At 39.9% G+C, this 18,348-nt stretch overlaps 3 protein-coding genes across 6 annotated transcripts in view; 1 reads left to right on the forward strand and 2 right to left on the reverse strand.

Annotated features, from left to right (window-relative positions):
• The window catches only part of plod1a (procollagen-lysine, 2-oxoglutarate 5-dioxygenase 1a), a 15,178-nt gene extending 9,273 nt beyond the window's left edge, over positions 1 to 5,905 (reverse strand). For 2 of the 3 annotated variants that reach the window (XM_025059249.1, XM_025059250.1), the window contains exons 1-6: positions 5,768 to 5,905; positions 3,547 to 3,665; positions 2,269 to 2,360; positions 1,936 to 2,069; positions 728 to 891; positions 235 to 347 (exon numbers count right to left, since the gene is read on the reverse strand). In XM_025059249.1, the coding sequence (XP_024915017.1) occupies positions 235 to 347; positions 728 to 891; positions 1,936 to 2,069; positions 2,269 to 2,360; positions 3,547 to 3,665; positions 5,768 to 5,793 (648 nt within the window). In that variant the 5' untranslated portion in view covers positions 5,794 to 5,905. Of the gene's footprint in view, positions 1 to 234; positions 348 to 727; positions 892 to 1,935; positions 2,070 to 2,268; positions 2,361 to 3,546; positions 3,666 to 3,770; positions 3,824 to 5,767 lie in introns of all 3 variants that reach the window. The other variant, XM_025059251.1, reaches the window with a different exon arrangement.
• Positions 5,777 to 9,110, forward strand: kiaa2013 (KIAA2013 ortholog). Its single transcript, XM_008318557.3, has 3 exons — positions 5,777 to 6,758; positions 6,958 to 7,744; positions 7,839 to 9,110. The coding sequence occupies exons 1-3, from the start codon at positions 5,813 to 5,815 to the stop codon at positions 7,909 to 7,911; spliced, it is 1,806 nt and encodes a 601-aa protein (XP_008316779.1). The 5' UTR covers positions 5,777 to 5,812; the 3' UTR covers positions 7,912 to 9,110.
• Positions 9,111 to 10,061: 951 nt separating this feature from the next.
• Positions 10,062 to 17,891, reverse strand: LOC103384864 (polyhomeotic-like protein 2). Of its 2 annotated transcripts, none has more exons than XM_017035644.2 (7): positions 17,596 to 17,891; positions 15,932 to 16,094; positions 15,283 to 15,361; positions 14,302 to 14,413; positions 13,900 to 14,026; positions 13,558 to 13,798; positions 10,062 to 13,372 (listed from the first exon to the last, which is right to left on the reverse strand). In XM_017035644.2, the coding sequence occupies exons 2-7, from the start codon at positions 16,067 to 16,069 to the stop codon at positions 13,218 to 13,220; spliced, it is 852 nt and encodes a 283-aa protein (XP_016891133.1). In that variant the 5' UTR covers positions 16,070 to 16,094; positions 17,596 to 17,891; the 3' UTR covers positions 10,062 to 13,217. The 2 variants fall into 2 exon arrangements, with proteins under 2 accessions (XP_016891133.1, XP_008316772.1); XM_008318550.3 differs by having other exon boundaries at positions 13,558 to 13,801; positions 17,596 to 17,889.
• Positions 17,892 to 18,348: the final 457 nt, after the last annotated feature.

Raw genomic sequence — 18,348 nt, forward strand, 5'->3', positions numbered from 1 at the left:
TCTGTTAATTAAACTCCTACAAAGAGCAGGAAGAGTTTCTGCTGAGCTACGGAAGTATTTAATGAAAAACATCTGGACAAGAAGAACATGAAGTCTTTTAACACACAAAAAAATAATCAGTTTATACCAATTAATAATTCTTAACTATTTGTTGATGAAAGGCTTATACTTCTTATACACTCAAGAAGGTGTTACAACGATTAGTTTTGTTGTCATGTTTTAAATGTGTCTTACTCTATTTGCAGGATCAATATAAATCTTGGTGAAGAACAGCTGGTCACTGTCACTGTCTTCTCCCGTCCAATCAGAAACCAGTTCTTTGACATTGGAAAGATAACCAATGAAACCTGAAGAAGAAAAAAATGCGACATAGTATTAGGGCACATGTAGATTACCTAGTTTAAATTAGAAAATCAGAAGCTAACAGCCACAGCATTAGCATTCAGTCTGCTGTTTCAAATTACAGTGACCTGTGGCTCCCGTCAGTCTGTTTTTATGACTTCAGCCCAAAAAGAGCAAACTAAAGACCTGCTGTTTCTTTGCTATAAAAAGAAAGACTCAAACGCATTCCTAAAAACCAGACTAGACTCCTGCAGTTCCGCTGTTCACTGCCACGGCATTTCACACATTAGAACATCAGTAAACAATACATTTTCTTTTATAACATTTCTGTTTAACAGCAACTGAACATTAAACAAATTGTGACCGAGAGGACAGTTGGTCCTACCTCCTGAACCCAGGAACCTGTTGCCTTCTCTGACGTGGGGATGTTTGTCCCCCAGGTGTCTGTCAGGCCAGATCAGGGTCTCAGAGGAGAATACCACCTTGTGTTTGGCCTGCTGGAACTTCTTCAGAAGCTCTTTGGGACTTGAGGCAAAGACCACGTCGTAGCTGTGTCACATAGGGAGTGAAAATAGAAACATTTACTGCACACTGTGGCTGGACTGTGCATGTGTTTGACCACTGCTATCGTTAAAGTTAATTGAAAGCTTGCCTTGAGAGTTCTACGCAGCGGAGAGCCGTGAGAGGTTGATTACAACTCCTCGCTGCACTTAGTGTACATTTCTTACTTGTGTATGTTTATATAGAGTAAATAAACAACACCAACAAACAGGAGGCGTACATTTCTGTTGCAAGCAGGCGCCTGTAGTGTTGTACACATAAAATAACAATGATTATGACTCTGTACTGGCATGAAACAGACTCTAAATGGTCACATTCAGCACCAGAAATCTGTGTTAACTGTGTCCTCTAAATTATAGACATATAGTTTTGTTTTTTTTTAATCTGTAGATACAGGTTCATAGGTTCAAAAGTTCACATTGGTTGTTTAAAAAAGCTGAAAAAGAATTAAATAGATAGATAGATAGATAGATAGATAGATATAAAGTATTAAAATAACAATATATGAAAAAGAAACCCTAATCTCCTTCATTTTTGGCCTTTTCACTAAACACAAGAAAAGAAAATTCCAGTAGAAATTCTCTAACAGAGCCACAGTCAGGGGCGGGCAGTGCAGCTTGTCTTGGCTGACTGAGGTGGAAAGAGAAAATCTAGTGAAATAGGGAGGAGTAAAAGAAAGAAAAACGTATTTGGCCTTTACTTTTATCCACATTAACTCTGAATAATTAAGTAGTTTGACTCTTATTCTGATTTCTGACTAGCTTAAAAGATGACAGGATCACATCTACATAAGTCCATGTAGGTTATTATTCTTCAAATGTTAAATCAGTGGAATGGACAAAGAAACAATGAACAAAGCTGTAAACTCCTTTATCACTGACAATAATGGCAGCCGACAAGTTCAAGCACATTATGGTGAATAGCTGCAGGACAGGAAAAGCAGAATGCAGAGTTCAAGGTAAGCTAAAAAAATACCTTTCAAAAAGCAGGCTGCATTAAGATGTTACAGTGTGCCTGCAGTGTATTCTCTACCTGTCAATGAAAAGGATGATTTTGTCCTCATCCTTCATATCTTCCAGAGCTGCTTTGAGCAGTCGCACCTTCTGACCTCCACCTGGAGCTGACATGTAGTCGCCTCCTCTCCATTTCTCACCCCGACCAAGAACCTTGAGAAATACAAAGGAAGACATAATAAAATCTTGGTTTAAACTACTTAAATGAGTTGTTCCTAAAGAGCAGTGGTTACAGTATTTAACTAATACCTGCAGATGGGTTAAAAGACTTAATAGGAAAATAGGAATTGTACAAACAATAGACAAAGAGGCATTTTTGACCACACAACAAGAAATTGCTGTTTGCTCCTACCTTGACAGTGTAGTTAAATAGTTTGGCCGACCTCAGAAAGCGCCTGAAGCCGTCTGTATCTTTGGTGGCAACTGTCACGACTAGAAGTTTATCTGGGAACACAAAACAGCAACATTTGTTTTGCCGTAAGCCTGGATTGACCTGAAGAATTTGACAGCTTCAGTGATTTGTTTACTTATTATGCATCCTGTTGCTAAGTTCTGAGCAGAAGTAAAGCTGACAAGTGAAAGCTAAATTAAATTACCAACTAATCATAACCTTCAAATTAGCCTTTGTATAAACAGCATAAGCATTACTCACCCAGCCTGATCATAAAAATTATTTTAGAAACAGAGGTTTTTACATCTAATTTACAATGGTCAAATATACAATGCTGTTACTCTATATAAATATAAAGTGAACTGTAGAATGTGTACAATTCCTTACACTTACTAGTTTACTTAATGAGGCTGTTATGCAAATAGGACTACATATAAACCTATTCCTTTTGACTTTCACTGAAAACATGTGGACTTTATCTGAATATTTCAATCAAAAAATACAATGACTATGATCATTTAATATAAAAACAATTTGCAACAGTATAACAAATATTTTAATGTGAATACTATGGACAAAAAAACGTTAAAATGTTTAGACATTTTCATAAAAATGATTGATAGATAGAAATATAGATATAAACATATATAGATATATGTTAACGTTAAACTTGTATTAAAATTAGACATTTTTAAATATTTTTTTAACCAGGGTCTAAGTTACGTGTGCATAACGAACTTTATTGTAACACTTAATTTAACTAGCCTTGGGCTAACGTTAGCCTGTAAGCTAAGAATTGACGCAGCCGATCAGCGGCTGAACTGAAGGCACTGCAGCCCGGTCCCGTCCACGTCAGCGGCATGGAGTTCCTTCACTCACTCAGCACCTCCTCTTCCTCCTCCTCCACCCGCGTTACACACATGTACAGTTAAATCTACACTCTTTAGCGGGGAATGTTTTAAGATATCAAACTATGGCATATTTATTACTTTTAAACTATTGTTTAACCGCGTCCCTGTCGCACTGATAACACATAAAGCAAGGGTTTGTCGTCACAGGCCAAAGAATTACAGTTAAAAAAATGTTAATTCTCTCTCAGACAACAGGTATGTCCAACCCCGCATCACTTGTCAAAACCTCTACGTCCACATAGAACAATGGCCATTGCGGTTGTAACAGAGTGGCACCGAGATAATATATGTTTACTGTATGTTATAGCGCAGTTGTTTGCTCCCTTACCTTCGGGAATTCGCTGCTCCTCCGCACAGTATGTCAATGGCAGAAGGAGTCCACACAGAAAAGTCCCCGAAAACGCCAGTAAAGTCCACAGTCTCATCTCTAGTCCTTCACAGACAGCCCTGTACAGAGGAGTGGAGCGAGGAGAAATCTGTGCACCACTATTATCCCAGCTGACCCAGTGTAGCGGTGGTGAGAAAAAGGGGAAGTTTGCATAAGTGGTCTACCAGAGCCAGCGCCGCCCCCGTGTAGGTCCATGTCTCTCACCCTCCCCCAGTCTCTGTAATAAAAATAAATAAATATTTGAGCCCTTAAAAGTTTTGCACAACATTATTTTAGGATATAATTGATTGTTTTTAATATGTCTATGTTTCTCTCGTTTTTAAATTTATGAGTCTGGGGGAAGGGAAAGGTCCGGTATCCGCAGCTCCCCACTGTGGAGAGAGGAAATCTTCCGATGATCTAACTGCACTGTGAGTACATGAGCTGCTGCACGTAGCCTCCAGTCTCAGATCCCTCCACCACCACCAAACAGTCCGTGTACAAACTTAGTATAAGGATGGAGGGAACATGGATGTCTTTAAAATGTACAAGAGGAAATGTTTGATAAAGGTATTACATTCAACTATAAAGTGCTGTAATGACTGGAACAAGCAAGGAATAATTTGTCATCACCCCCTTTAAAATGTAAGGGCCCACATATTGTATTTGTCAAGAAAAAACACCGGATATGGAGTTCATCATCATTAGTGAATAATTCATACAAAAAAGTGATTACAGCAGATGACTGTTAGCATTCATATGATTTCAGTAATTTTACAAACGCGCCTTTGTGACTTATGCTATTTGAAACCTGACTTAAATTTGCCTAACCTACTCTGTAGTGACTTGAAAAAAAAAAAAGTTATATTATATGGAGACTATTCAATAGGAGGCCACCAGGATCATTTGGTAGGACGGAGTACTAGAAACACATTGAAGAAAAAATCCAAGTAAATGTCCGAGGATACAGTCTTAACGTTAGGATAAAAAGGTGTTAGTCGTCACGTTAAGGAAACGTGGCAAGTTAATGTCATAAAGTTAAAATAAATAAATATTGTTACAACCGTCTATTTAAGTTTGTGAATGTGATGCTGATGTGATACTGACGAGCCAGACGATGAAACATTTCCTTATTTGTGAATCCAATGTATAACTTCACTGGATGCTCCACGGTTCTCATTCTGACGCACGTATGTTTAACGCTGTATGCTTTTCTCTCGTTTCTTCAAAACACATACAGTAATCTAAAGTTACGGGTTTAATCTCGTAAACGTATGAGGTTATTCCTGTTAATTTACGACTTTATTCTCATACATATTTATGCCACTTAGTTCTTACAGTGGTCCAACAATATCCCTTACACTGCGTCGTAATATAGATCTGATTTAGGCAAAAATATATTTGACCAACTATCCATCCATCACTAAATATCTTTTAATAGTAACAATCCTCTTGAAGCTGATATATGAGATGTAGGAAAACGATTGGCTTAACAATTACACAGAGAAAAGCAGCAAGAAGAATTCGTGTAATATTAAGTAAAGATTTAAAACTTAACTGTAGTTTTTATCAAATATCTTACATTTTACACTCCTACCAGTTGAAACTTTTTAATTGTCATGTTTTCAAATTTCACTTCTAAAATATCCTATTTTGCTTATCCCATTATTACTCTCTAGGCATGTCGCAAAACGTGAGTAGTCCTTCGTTACTGTACACATAAAAATATCTATTTTCTGGTGTAGCTAACATAAATTACGTTAACCCGCTTCTGTAAGTTCCCAAATTTTGCGACATTTTCAGTAATCGTTGTGCTGTTTTGCTTTACGACAGTTGTGACAAACCAGAAGTGTCAACCGCTGGTCACGGCTAACAGAAGACGCGGCTGTTTTCGTTTTACCTGTGAGGAACGAAGACCCGAAACGACACGAAATGTGACACCCTAGAGACGGTGCAAACAGCCACTGATTGGCTTGGCGATGCCCACGATGCTTGGGCAAATAACAGCTTTTAGATATCTTTCGTTCGTTGCGCTAGCCAACTTGCTAAGCTAACTGACCCGGAAGCTCGTGACTGAAACAAGTTTTATGCTTTCAGCTCGGTTAATATGATTTGAATTTATGCCCAAACGGATGTGACATATTTGGAGTTTGAGTCTGAACAGTGTGGCTGCAGAACTGACCCTCGGACTCGTAGGCTCTCGAGCATTTGTTAACAGGAAGAGACAATGTGGCTGCAGCAGCGACTGAAGGGGTTGCCAGGTTTGTTGTCAAGCAGCTGGGCGAGAAGACTCCTCGTTGGTGTGCTGCTCTTCCTTATCTTCTACTGGTACCTTGGGGCGGAGCGCAGATGGTCACCTTTTAGCAGCTCGTCCATGCCTGGTGGGGCGGCTGGACAGTGCTTATTGGCTGAAATCCACAGGTGGAAGTCACTCGTAGAGCGAGGAGAGGCAATATACAGCACGCCTCTAGAACCGCTGGACACACCTTTTGTATCAGGTAATGGTCATATTCTGCTTGACATCGACTCTAACAAACTGTGGGTGGCTTCATCCTCTATGGCTGGTTCAGCACCGGTCCATCAGACTGAATATTCACCTAGAATTGGTGTTCATCTAGCGGGAAAGAGAACAGAGGTGCAGGCCAGTATGCTGTGGTTCAGAAAAGGAGCTGTGCTTTCAGTCCGCTGTGCTCTGCAGTCAACCCGGGATTGTGTCACCATTAGAGAGGAGTTTATCGCACACAGGAGCAGATCCAATGTCTACCTGCAGAGGATTCACATCAACAACCCAACTGACACAGATGCTACTCTGGAAATTTCTTATGACAATCCCTCTTTTGGTAGCAAGTTCTCCAGTTCAGTGGAAAAGCTAGATGAGAGAGAAATATTGCTGTCTTCCGGAAGAGTGCCCCTGGAGAGTAACCGGATGGTGCTGGTGGTGGTGGTCACCAAGAAGATAAACAGCAGGATTCAGGTCTCCGCAAAGTCTGAGTACATAGACAACATTCTGTCAGTGGTCTGGACGTCTAACCCTATTGACACATCCATGCTAGAAGAGACGTTCAGTGCTCTAAGGGAAGGAGCCAAACAGGAAATGGAAGAGCTGCTGAGAGCCAGTACTGATGAGCTGGTGATGTCTCACCAGCAGGCTTGGATGGACCTCTTCATTTCAGGTGAGTCTAGGTTAAAGGAAGCTGCTGTTGTGTTTAAAGCTACCAGAAATAATTACGTTTATGTATATTTACATGTATTTCATTAATGTATCTTGGTTAAATAGTAACAAATGTAGAGAGCAATCCCAATGCAAATGTACAACAAAGTTTTCAACATTCTTGCAGGTTTATATAAAACAGAGCTTACTTGTTTTTTTAGGCGTTGAAATGAGGAAGATCACAGACTCCCACACACCATCCAGCCGCACAGTGAACACCACTCTGTACTACATCATTTCCTCCTCTGCGGCACCTCTGCTGGACCAAAGGCTGGGCAGTGATGAGCGTGCACGACTCGAATCCAGCCTCAACTACGCCGACCACTGCTTCAGTGGCCACGCCACCATGCATGCAGAGAACCTCTGGCCTGAGCGTGTGAGCAGCGCTGCGCAGATCCTGCAACTGGTTACACTGTGGACCCTTACTCTGCAGAAGAGAGGCTGCAAGGTGCTGGTGGCAGCTGGGGCCCACGGAGCCATGCAGGGCATGGTGCTTAGCTTCGGAGGTCTCCAGTTCACAGAAAACCACCTTCAGTTTCAGGCTGATCCAGATGTACTTCACAACAGCTACGCCTTAAGAGGAATCCACTACAACCAGGACCTCATTAACCTGGCAGTCCTGCTGGATGCAGAGGGGAAACCGTTTCTTCACGTGTCAGTGAAGCCCCAGGAGGAGCCGGTGAAGCTCTACGCCTGTGAGGCAGGCTGCCTCAATGAGCCTGTGGAGCTGACATCAGAAGTCAAAGGTCACACCTTCCCTGTGATGGTGACTCAGCCCATCACACCACTGCTTTATATCTCCACAGACCTGCGCCACTTGCAGGACCTGCGCCATACGTTGCACCTCAAGGCCATCCTGGCCCACAAGGAGCACATGGCGATCAGGTACCCGGGGCTGCCCTTCCTCTTTTGGTTCAGTGTGGCGTCTCTCACTACGCTCTTTCACCTTTTCCTCTTCAAGCTCATATACAACGAATATTGTACCTACGCGCCCCTTCCTTTGTGTATGCAGAGGGGTCTCTCACAGTACGCTCTGCCACCGGTTCCTCTTCAAGCTCATATACAACGAATATTGTGGCCCTGGAGCCAAGCCACTCTTCAGGAGCAAGGTATAAAAACGATGGCAAACAGGAGCTAGAAAAAAACTGCACACTGATCATTTTTGGTTTTTGTCTTTTTGTGTGTGGTGGCAAAGAAATTCCTCTTCCTCTTTTTTTTTAGTTTGGACTTTCCTCTTCTCTCGGTGGGTGACCTTTTCTTTTCACATCTCATGTCCTATCTTGGCTTGTCATAGGACACAAGCCTTACACATACAAAACTTCTCTTTTTTTTCTACTACAGATGTTTCCCCCAAGCGAAAAGTGAGCAATGAAAAAAAATCCAAAAAGTACCGGTGTGAAAGTAGCACTTATTGAAAATGAGAGGCTTAAAGTCAGAATCAGCCACCTGCTCCTCTGCACAGCATCCATGTGTGAAATGTAAAGCATTTGTTGATCACAGTAGAAGAAATCAAGCACAAGAGTAAATATTTAATTCTACCCAACCAGACATTTGTTTATTTTTTTTCTTGTTTGCTAGGATTTGTACCACTTTGTGTCATATTCACATTTTTTCCAAAGGACAGTTGTTTCACATTAAAAAAAATCTTACATTTGCTAAATTATGGTATTTTTAGAAGGTTATGTGACATCTATTTTGTATTTTAGTTTAAAGGTGCCATCAATGATAACGTGTTTTGGATAACTAACAATCAGTTGGTGTCATTTGCATCCTCCTCGCCATTTTCTGTCACCTTACGAATGCATTCGTCAGAGCCCGGTATTCACTCATTGACAAACATCGTAAGCTCTTGGGGTAGTTCTAGCTCCTTAATTTATAAAAAATATAAAATATTTTTATAATTAGGCCCCAGCATTGACATCTTACTAAGTAAAAACCCAAACAAGAACTTAAACTTGTGTTCTGCCAGGTTTTTTTGGCTAGTAAAACTGGGAAGATGTCAAATTTCTTTTCACCGCAGGAGAAAAAAAACCTCTTTAATGCATGAAAGTTTAGGTCTGCTGTGGAACGCTACAGCTTCCCTGCAAGTGGTGCTAAAAGTTCTCAGCTTCTGCTGTCATCTAAAAGGCCAACTTGTTTACAGAACATAAACCCTCAGTGAACAGTGAAGTTATTGGAACGCCTGTCTCTGATCAGCATGGGCCATTTGCTCACTTTTCCTGCAACTTTTCATCTTTTTTTCCTCAAAGTTTTATTTCTGCCTTTCCGATGATGTTTTATAATGAACCACTTGATTAAATTAACATTGAATCTATGGGTTGGCTTTTGGCTCTTCAGTATTTTTCCATCATTCCTCATTCTGTTGCTGCACTCAGATCCCTCACCCTCAGCCTGTCTGTGTTTCCCTCCTCTGACTTCAGCAGGTTACTGGGAAAAGTGAGGAAGGCTTCAACTGCGACGTCAAGATCGCTGCATGAACACACATACAACCCACATGTGGCAGTGGTTCTGCCTGCGCTTTGGCGGCATGACAGGTTTTAACATTGGTGTGTGCAGCTGTTTAATCAGGTGTTGAAACCATGTTTAAACATGGTTTCAGTCATTTTTCACAGCTTTGGGCTGTCTCCTGTCTCACAGCTGACAGTGTTTCGGTGTGAAGGTGAGGTGAAGTAAGTGTGTGTGCAGTCCAGGGCTGGTACAATAACCAGAGTAGTTACCATGAGTAGTTAAATTAGTTCTCTAGGGTGTTTTGTCCTTCAGACCCCTTTGTGCTATTTTCCGTTAATTTTGAATGACATAGCAGCTGTATTCTAGTTCCGTATCAGTACTGGGAGCTTTATTAAGTTCATCCGCTGGCTGGAAGTCAGAAGGATGTGATTGTTTCATCTTAAGCCCAGTTCATTAATATTCATAAAACGCTTCACACAAATTCTCATTCTTCACAGAAGACCTGAGACATTTTCCATAGTTTAAAAGTTGTTTAAGTGTAAGACAAATGTATTAAGTCTAACAGACCTTTTAAAGCTCATTTGCTGCATAGATGTGACCTGTCACCGAAGCTTTATTCTGATTTTGATCCCTTAACTAGAGTAACTTTCAGAAGGTCAATACTGGTAGTTTTGCTCGCACTTTCTGCCCCAAGCTTGTGATCGCCACCAAATGGCTGAGGAAACGTTAAATCATTTTCCCTCATTTTCCCAGGAACACATTGGCAGGCAACCATATTCAACCCCAGCTCTATTGGCATTCCCTATCGTTATTGTGGATTTATGGATCACTTCAACATTTCACTTACTTTTCATAAATTTCAATCAATACGTCTGTAGCATGAATAAAAACGAATTATTAGCTCACAGTCTCCACTTGAAATAACAGCCTAAGTCAATGCCCAGATTTGAATACTTCCAATGTTAAACATTCATGATTAAATAAAACAGATTTGAACAGCGGCATATAGGAAATTGTTTCCCCACAAAAAGGATTAATATTTAGATCAAGTTAAAGCTGCTGCCAGTGATCTTTTCTTTGGAAAACGTCTGTTGCTGAGATAAGAACTGCCCTGAAAGTATTATTTTCTGAATTAGTGCAATTCAAGACACAGAGGTGTAAACTCGGTTAAAGACCTGTGATCCCTGTTTTACTCGACATACATTCAAAATCAAACATAGCTGTGTTAACATAGATCCAAGAAGTCTAGGATATCAATGAGAGCAATTATATCTAGGATGAACTACAGTTTCCTTCTAAACCAAATAGTGTAAACTTCAATTTTCACATTCTACTTTAAACCTTGTGACACAAAGCAGGAACTTAATGTGCAGAAAAGCAAATTGAATATTGTTTTAATTCTTGTTGGCACCACATGAGGTAGATGTAAACGTAGGGTTAAAAAAAATATCATGATTTTCTGATCAAGGATGGGATCACTATGTTTTTGTTGTGTGTGTCTGTGGCTTTATCCAATATTTTATCCTGACTTGATGTGAACTACTGATTCTGCCTTAATGAAGAAATTTGATAATTTATTGCGCTTGTGAGTCTTCAAGTCTAAACCAGATTGGATTGTACTTGAATGGTTTGGTGTGTGGTCATGTTAAACTGAAGCCAAAAATAATAAAAATAATTGTCTTCTGCTTGGGAGGATAAGGTTTTATCTTGAGCAAATTTGTCTGAAGATTTTTTTTCCCTCTATTTTTCTGTTTTCTACACAATAACAGAACAGTACATTAAAAAGGGTTTGTATGAAGTTCGAGCTTTACCACCAAAGTTTACAAAGTAGTTAAAGAAAACACAATTTCATTATATTTTCCCAGTAGCAGCTCTTTCCAGTAGAGAAAAGACTGAACTCTAGTTCAGGGACTGAATTAGATTCAACTTAGTAATATTTAAGTTTACTAATTTTTTTTTCAATAACTGCAATATGAACAGTCAATACTAGTCTTTTTGATTGAACACCTGCCATTTTTCCACAATTTTGTCAAAATGACTCACTATTCTTATAACAAGAGAGTATTTTCTACAGTTCAAAGGGTTAAATTTTCCCAAACAAATGTGGTACATCTGTGTTATACAAAGTGCTATCAGGTAGCACTTTATGCAAATTATTTTTAGTTTTATAATAAAGAAACTGGGACATGAGACCATGAACTCCTCCGTACGAGACAAAATGTTGAGTTGGATCATAATTAGCCCGCTCAGACTTCACATTAGGGGATTTCTTTTCAGGACTTCTGGTGTCTGTTGTGTCTGTAAACACTTCAGATGGTCAGGAAAAATAATAGTACTCGTTTTTTTGTTTTAACTAATGGTTATATTTCCAGTAAAAAAATAAGTCAAAACAAATTGAACAAAAATCTTTCAAGGAAATGAAAACAGTGTCTATAACTAACCGTCTGTCTTGGGTGAAAAAACAACAACACGTCACAGTAGTGACCTACTACAGAGGTCATCACAGTGGTTCTCTAAAGCAGATGCATTGTCTTAGTGTTTGAACCATAGGTAGACAGTGGGTATTTTTCTTTCCCCTACAGTGATGTGTTCAACTGTATATAATGATCCTGAATGACATACAGCTTTATGATTGATGGTTCATGTAGTGATTTAAAAAACCATTAACAGTGGCACGATACATGGCTGCCTCAACACTTTTCCAGTAGCACCAGTTTAGCAAGAAAAGTAGCTGGACTTTGGTTGAAAGTATTCTAAAGTGTAACACAGTCGGCCTCCACCCGTCACTGTAGGCACTTATGGCAGCCCATGGTTCCTGTATGCATAGACTTTACCTGATCTGTGGTTAAAAACATGAAAAGGTAAACACAGTGTCTCCAGTCATCAAATGTCTATGTGACATTACATTATAATAACACAGGAGAAAACACAGGCAGCCTTCTCTAAACAACTGGCTTAGAGCTTCTATTAATAAAGTCTTCCCTAAAGTCAAAAGCACATGAGTAATGCTGAGTCACAGAACTCATTACCTTGAATGAGTCTTGAGTCTTCCAGCTATGTGAAGGAGGCACCGTGGTAGGAAAGTAACAGTCAGTTGATTTGGTGTGTTTGCAATGAATGTAATTTATATAAAAATATAAATATCAGATAATAAATATCTGCAGGTGGTGGTTGTGTGTTTTTGCACTGGTTGATAAAATTAAAAAGAAAATCATCAATCAGGGGATATCGTCTATTTCTATTGTCTGGACAGCTGTCACTTACAAAGACAAATGTTTCTTATTCTTATAGGCGCACAACCAAAGCAACACATGAACAATACAGCTGAACTGTGTGCAGAGGGCTTCTCCACCCAGGGGGTGGATCTTCATGACAGAGTTTTGGTGGGAAAGTGTCTGCCCAACAACTGCAGCACTACAACACTTTTGCATCAGTTCTTTATCTGTCTTGTAATAATAATAGTCTAAAGAACAGGAGACACATAACAACAGTGAGTAAAGAAAAGCCGAGGCTAACTTGGTAGCGATGTTTGCTAATGTTGCTAGAGTGTTGCAGACAAGACATCTGTCCAATCCACCATTATTAAATGGATCCTGACTACAAACATTCACAGTAAAGACATGTGAATGACCAGCTGTCTCTTGCAAAGTTCCAAGGTTTTGTGACACTACAGCTATAAATACAGTTTGACAAATAAACCTGTAAATTAATAATAATAATTAATAACTTGCTGGTGGTAGACACTCCACAGTAGAGGTTTACGTTGTGCTGCCAGGAAGAAGTTGTTAGGTCACAGTTCCCACTGATGTGCTTTTGATCAGCAGGCAATGACAAAAGACAAAACATATATATCTAACACTCAAAACACTTGTGGCGTAGTAGAACTTAACTTATTTAGTCCAACTTTGGGATCCTGAGCACATCTTGTTTGTTCACAGCTGCCTTGAGAGTGTGGTGTGTGTTTTGAGGTGGGTTAGGAGTCTTTCAGCATGCTGATCTGGGCAAAAATCTTGAGTGCAGGGCCCAGTTTGATATTCATGGTTCCCATGAGATGATCCTCCTTCAGCAGCATCAGTGCCTGACCATCAATCTCCTGAGAGCGAAACTCCTCAGCGATCTCCAGACAACCTGCATCATCCAAAATAAATCAGTCATCACCTGGATTCACATCACACCTCTAGACCTGTCAAAATGAGCCTACCGTCATTATGAAAATGGAGAAACCTCAACTTAACTATGACACTGGAATTGCCACAGGGCGCCCAAGTCTGAACTTTGTTCTCAATGTTGATAAATGTGGTCATGTGACCCACCTGGCAGAGAGGAGATGAACTCGTAGACGTCTTCAATGTTCCACAGGCCAGGATCACTGGGCAAAAAGCCGTGGGGCAGCAAGGGCAGCTCAGAGCTCGGAACCATGGGTAATCGTTGTGATGCAGAATTTGGGGACGCAGTGTTTTTATAGCCAGACAAGTCTGAACATTGACTGGATTCCCCTTGTGCTGGGTGGACAGAGTGACCAGTGGATGGAGCAGCAGTGGCAGCAGCAGCAGGCTTCTTCACAGAGACGGTTTGAACACAAGTGTTGGATGAATCACATACTGAAACTATTTGTGCATTATATATTACAAAATACACAAAAGACAATTGAATACCTTTTTTTTAGAGTCTAAATCAGAGTTTTTCTGGTTTCCATTTAGGACTTTTTGTTTCTTCATGTTCTCCAGGGTTGTTTTTCGGTTTGGGAAGATACCCATTCTCTTTGTGCAGCCAACATTGTAGCTATAAATGAAGAAAATATGGAATGACACAAAAATTTAAGAAATGTGCTTAATCAATGAATCAATACCAAATTCCCAACAGAAGAATTGACTTCGTCCTTTTTAATATAAATATTATAACATATATATATATATATATATACACACACACATTAGTGGGTCTACTAGTGGTCATCAAATCTTTAAATAACCTCACAATGTTTTGTGATTTTTGTTATTGTAAAAAAAAAAAGCATTCTCACATCAACAGGCTTTTGGATTGATCTGAATCCTTACCGTTTGGCACACAATGTAGAGCAGAACCTCTTTGACCTTTTGAAGATGTAGGCAAAGTCTACCTTGCCACACAGCTCGCAGGTCAGCATTGGCCCCTGTTGGCTTTTCAAATCTGAAAAACACAGTCACAGTCATACATGGTGTCTGTAGAAAGAAATGGACACCACAGACAGACAGAAATGCACAGGTTTTCATGTATTTCCTTTAATTCTGTTATGGTGGCAGGATCTTTTTACTCCATGTGTGTAATCCTGCTGGGAGGCTGAGCCTGTTGCTGAGGCCCATGTGATGGATTGTGCTGCAGAGCCACATTCTTTTTTTGATTGGTTCAGCATCCTCTGAGCTGTATGAAAACTCATTCACTAATTGCAAGCCCCCGGGGCAACAAAGGGCAGCTGGCCCTGCACAGAACGGTTGCTGTCTTCAGAAAACCAGCTTTCAAAATGGTAGACTATTTTGATTTGTGTGAGAGCAGGGCTGGGCCATAGATTCAGCAGTCTTTTATCTCTCTTAAACACTCCTCTTAGTGAATTTCCTGGAGCCACTAAGCATCCAGTCTAGACAAAAACTGGCAGAAAGACTACATCTTTCAAAAGAAAATTAAACCTTTTCATTATGTCCTGACAAAGTATTTACAGTCACTCTTGTCTTGGCTTGCCTATTTCTTGGTGCCAGACACAGTGCACCAGGAATTTCTTTGGAGTTTTATCCAACGCTTTCTGCATATATTGTGACACTTTCCAGATATTTTTACATCAAAATCTATTTGTTTCAACAAACAATAGTGCAAGCTTGAAAAGGGATTAGTATGCACCAGATAATTGCCATTCAATTGCAGTCGCAGTGTGCAACAAACCCTCAAAGAGTCAGACATACATTATTTTAAGTAGTTTTTGTGATCCAGGGCTGTGAATCAAAGGACACACTGATTTTTTTTTAGAGATCTTCTATTTCACAATAAACAGTTTTTAAAAACTTTACCCTTTGGTGAAAGGCCATTCATCTTTGAGTCTGCTGTGTGTCTTCTTAGGCACTCAATTGAAAATGATGGACGTTCTACCTGGAGGCAATAAAGAGAACATTCATCACCATAGTAGCTTACAGAGCTGCACCTCACTGAAGCACTTGTACAACATTATCTACACATGCTCTGTTGCACTCTTTTTCACCATAGGCACAGCATTCTGTTATTTTGCAGCAACAACAACTGTCTCTGTTTAAAAAGAGGAAAGCCTGAAACCTTTACACCATCCATTGCCGCTTACATTAATACATGTTTATATTGTGCTAGCTGGGCTGTGTCCAATGTTGACCTATTGTTTTGTTTACAGGGTGCATAATTTCCTTATCGTCCTTATTTTTTTAAATTTTCTTTATGGGTGACTGTCTGGCAAAAACCTGACAGCAAGATAGAACAACATACCTGTTTAAAATCAAAGTAAGTGATGGTTTTATTGCCATTTAAAGATATAATGCCTGGCCCTGTCAGTATAAAACACTCAATTGAACTTTTGAATTGGCTTTGTTCCAATGGCACAGTATCCTATTTATGGGGCACTGGGGTTTAGCATTAACTCGTTGGTCAGGAGAATGTTCAATTTTAACCTTGATGTTAAGATCAGGTACTCACGGGAAAAGGCTCAGCTCCCTCTTGGATCACGAAGCCTTCAATGAGATGAGTGAGGACGTGGGACCTGACTAAGGCCTGGGCTGGTTTGCTCTCTCCATTGTGTTGGCTGCTGCTAGTGTTTCCATTCCCAGAGGTCATGACTGGAGTACAGGCCGGCCCTCACCTGTTAGAACGGCACAAGCTCAAGTCAACAGGTGCTGGTGAAAGAAGCCAGGCAACTGTGCTCCACTGTCTGCCAAACTCCCATTAAAAGTGACAGCTGCAGTGTTTTATTAAACCCAAATGTAACTTGCACTAAATGGGAACTGGCAGTTATATAAAAGCCCCCTTATAAGAACTTTGTGCTGAGAGAAAGAAGTGTAATATGAGGAGTGTTTCTGTCAACCTCTGTTACATCCCTCCATCCCTCCCTCCTTACTGTTTTGATTATCCAATATTACACACTAATGAGTAATTGCTTTTCATTGAGAAATCTGTCATTTTGGCTAACATTAATGTATTTATCATATCAATTACAGAAATGTACATTCTAAAAAGTAGGATAAATGTATGGTGTCATGCTCAGTAAACATCACATGGGCCTCAGAAGTAGACTGGCATTTCCACAGTGGCTCTTCAAAGTGACTTTATTATTACTTCAGTTATATTGTCAACATACATTTTCATTATATCAGTCATACATTATGCAAAGACTCTGGCTTTGCTTTATTCTTTTCTTTAAAAAAAAAAGGACGGTGTGTAATAACCAAAATATAATTCTTTTGAAAAAGAAACGATTGCTGCCCAGTTTAAAACCTGGTGGCTGCATCAATTGACAGCTATACCCATTTTCTACAGGTGAAATGATGCACAAACAAATGTTTGCAGTTTTAAGATCCCCTACATAACATTTTCCACTCACATACCCTCACTTTGTTCCACACACGAACTGTTTCATTCATAGTCATGACACAGACTTAAGATTTACTGTAAAGTTTTAAATAATATCTTTTAAAAATAACGGAATTATTTTGGTCTGAATTCAAGTCTGGATGATTGTGTGTGTTCAAGCCTCTGGTCTAAGACCTCCAGTGGTGAATTTAAAGGATCACATTCGTTCAACTCAAATACTATTATGCTATACAGTATATTGAGTGTAGTAAGATATAGTAACAGACATGGCTGTGAATTGTCACAGTTGGACTGCTAACTAACTCCAGAAACTGGAACAGTGTGAACTATATCTCAACGTGTTGCCGTTTTCGTTTCAGCAGTGCTTAGCATTGACCTGAATAATGAACTAATAACTTAGTATTAACAGAAAACCTTAATTATCTGCCCAACACAGCATTATTCAGTTATGCAGTTGATTTTTAAAAGCTTCAGAAGAACTAGCCGTTAGCCCATTCAGTCCCACACGCTTCACTGAATGGGTCACAACAAATATGATTCAATTTGATTAGCGCATTTAAACACTAACGGTCACGGAGAACTTCACAGCATTAGCTTTGTTCAAATATTAACAGCTCGCCTCGTCCCACAGCAGTGCAGCCACCACTTCAATGCTTTTCTTGGATACTCGTGCACATGCATTTAACTGGGCGAGCATTAAAACAGACGTTTTTGTCCTTTCGGCAACAAAAGACAAACAAACAGACACTCGCTGCAGCGGTAGTTGTCCTTACTTTTCCCAGTGTGAAAGCAGATGTGGGTGAGTCAGAGAACAGGCGCTCCTCCGTTCCCTAACAATGGCAGAGGGAAGAAAAGCTCTTTGTTCCGCGGCTCTAAACAACGCGTTCATTTACCCCCGCGACAACAGCCTCCGCCACAAGAGTCGCGGTCACTGTGCGCCACTTTCACACACGAAAAAACAAACAAACTCCCACATAAGAATCACAAGGAAGTAAAGAAAGTCCAGCCCGTCACTACAACGCAGATGAAGTTAGCGAAGCCTTCATGTCCTAACTGTTTTACACGTTCCTGTTTGTAAGCATAAGTGTACATTTCAAAATTACAGAGAGTCACGCAATCCATTTCCGGAAACAATACCAAAATAAAAGCTCCAAATGATCAGACCTGGCAGTACGTGTATGCCTACAGGTTATTGCATACAAATTAAAACCTCGTGTTTCCACGATTTCTTGTCTGAATGATTATAAATGACATAGTTCCTTGATTATAGAATCACGGACAGTGGTGATTGGACGATGGACCCTGGGCCCCCGGGATGTCTAGATAGTACAGTGTCACTTTTCCAAACAAAATAGTCTTCCAGCTACAAGTCCCACTCTGACAGGACTCTGGACTTATTGTCTGTTAACGCAATCCTTCTTTTTCTTATTTAGTAGTATTAAAAGTATTTTGTAACAACAATGCATCACTAAGACATTCAAAGAAACGGTGTCGACTACATAAAATAACCCACATAAGAAATATTT

This window comes from Cynoglossus semilaevis, chromosome 10 (genome assembly GCF_000523025.1).
Source record: "Cynoglossus semilaevis isolate Cse_v1.0 chromosome 10, Cse_v1.0, whole genome shotgun sequence".
Classification (NCBI taxonomy): Eukaryota; Metazoa; Chordata; class Actinopteri; order Pleuronectiformes; family Cynoglossidae; genus Cynoglossus; species Cynoglossus semilaevis.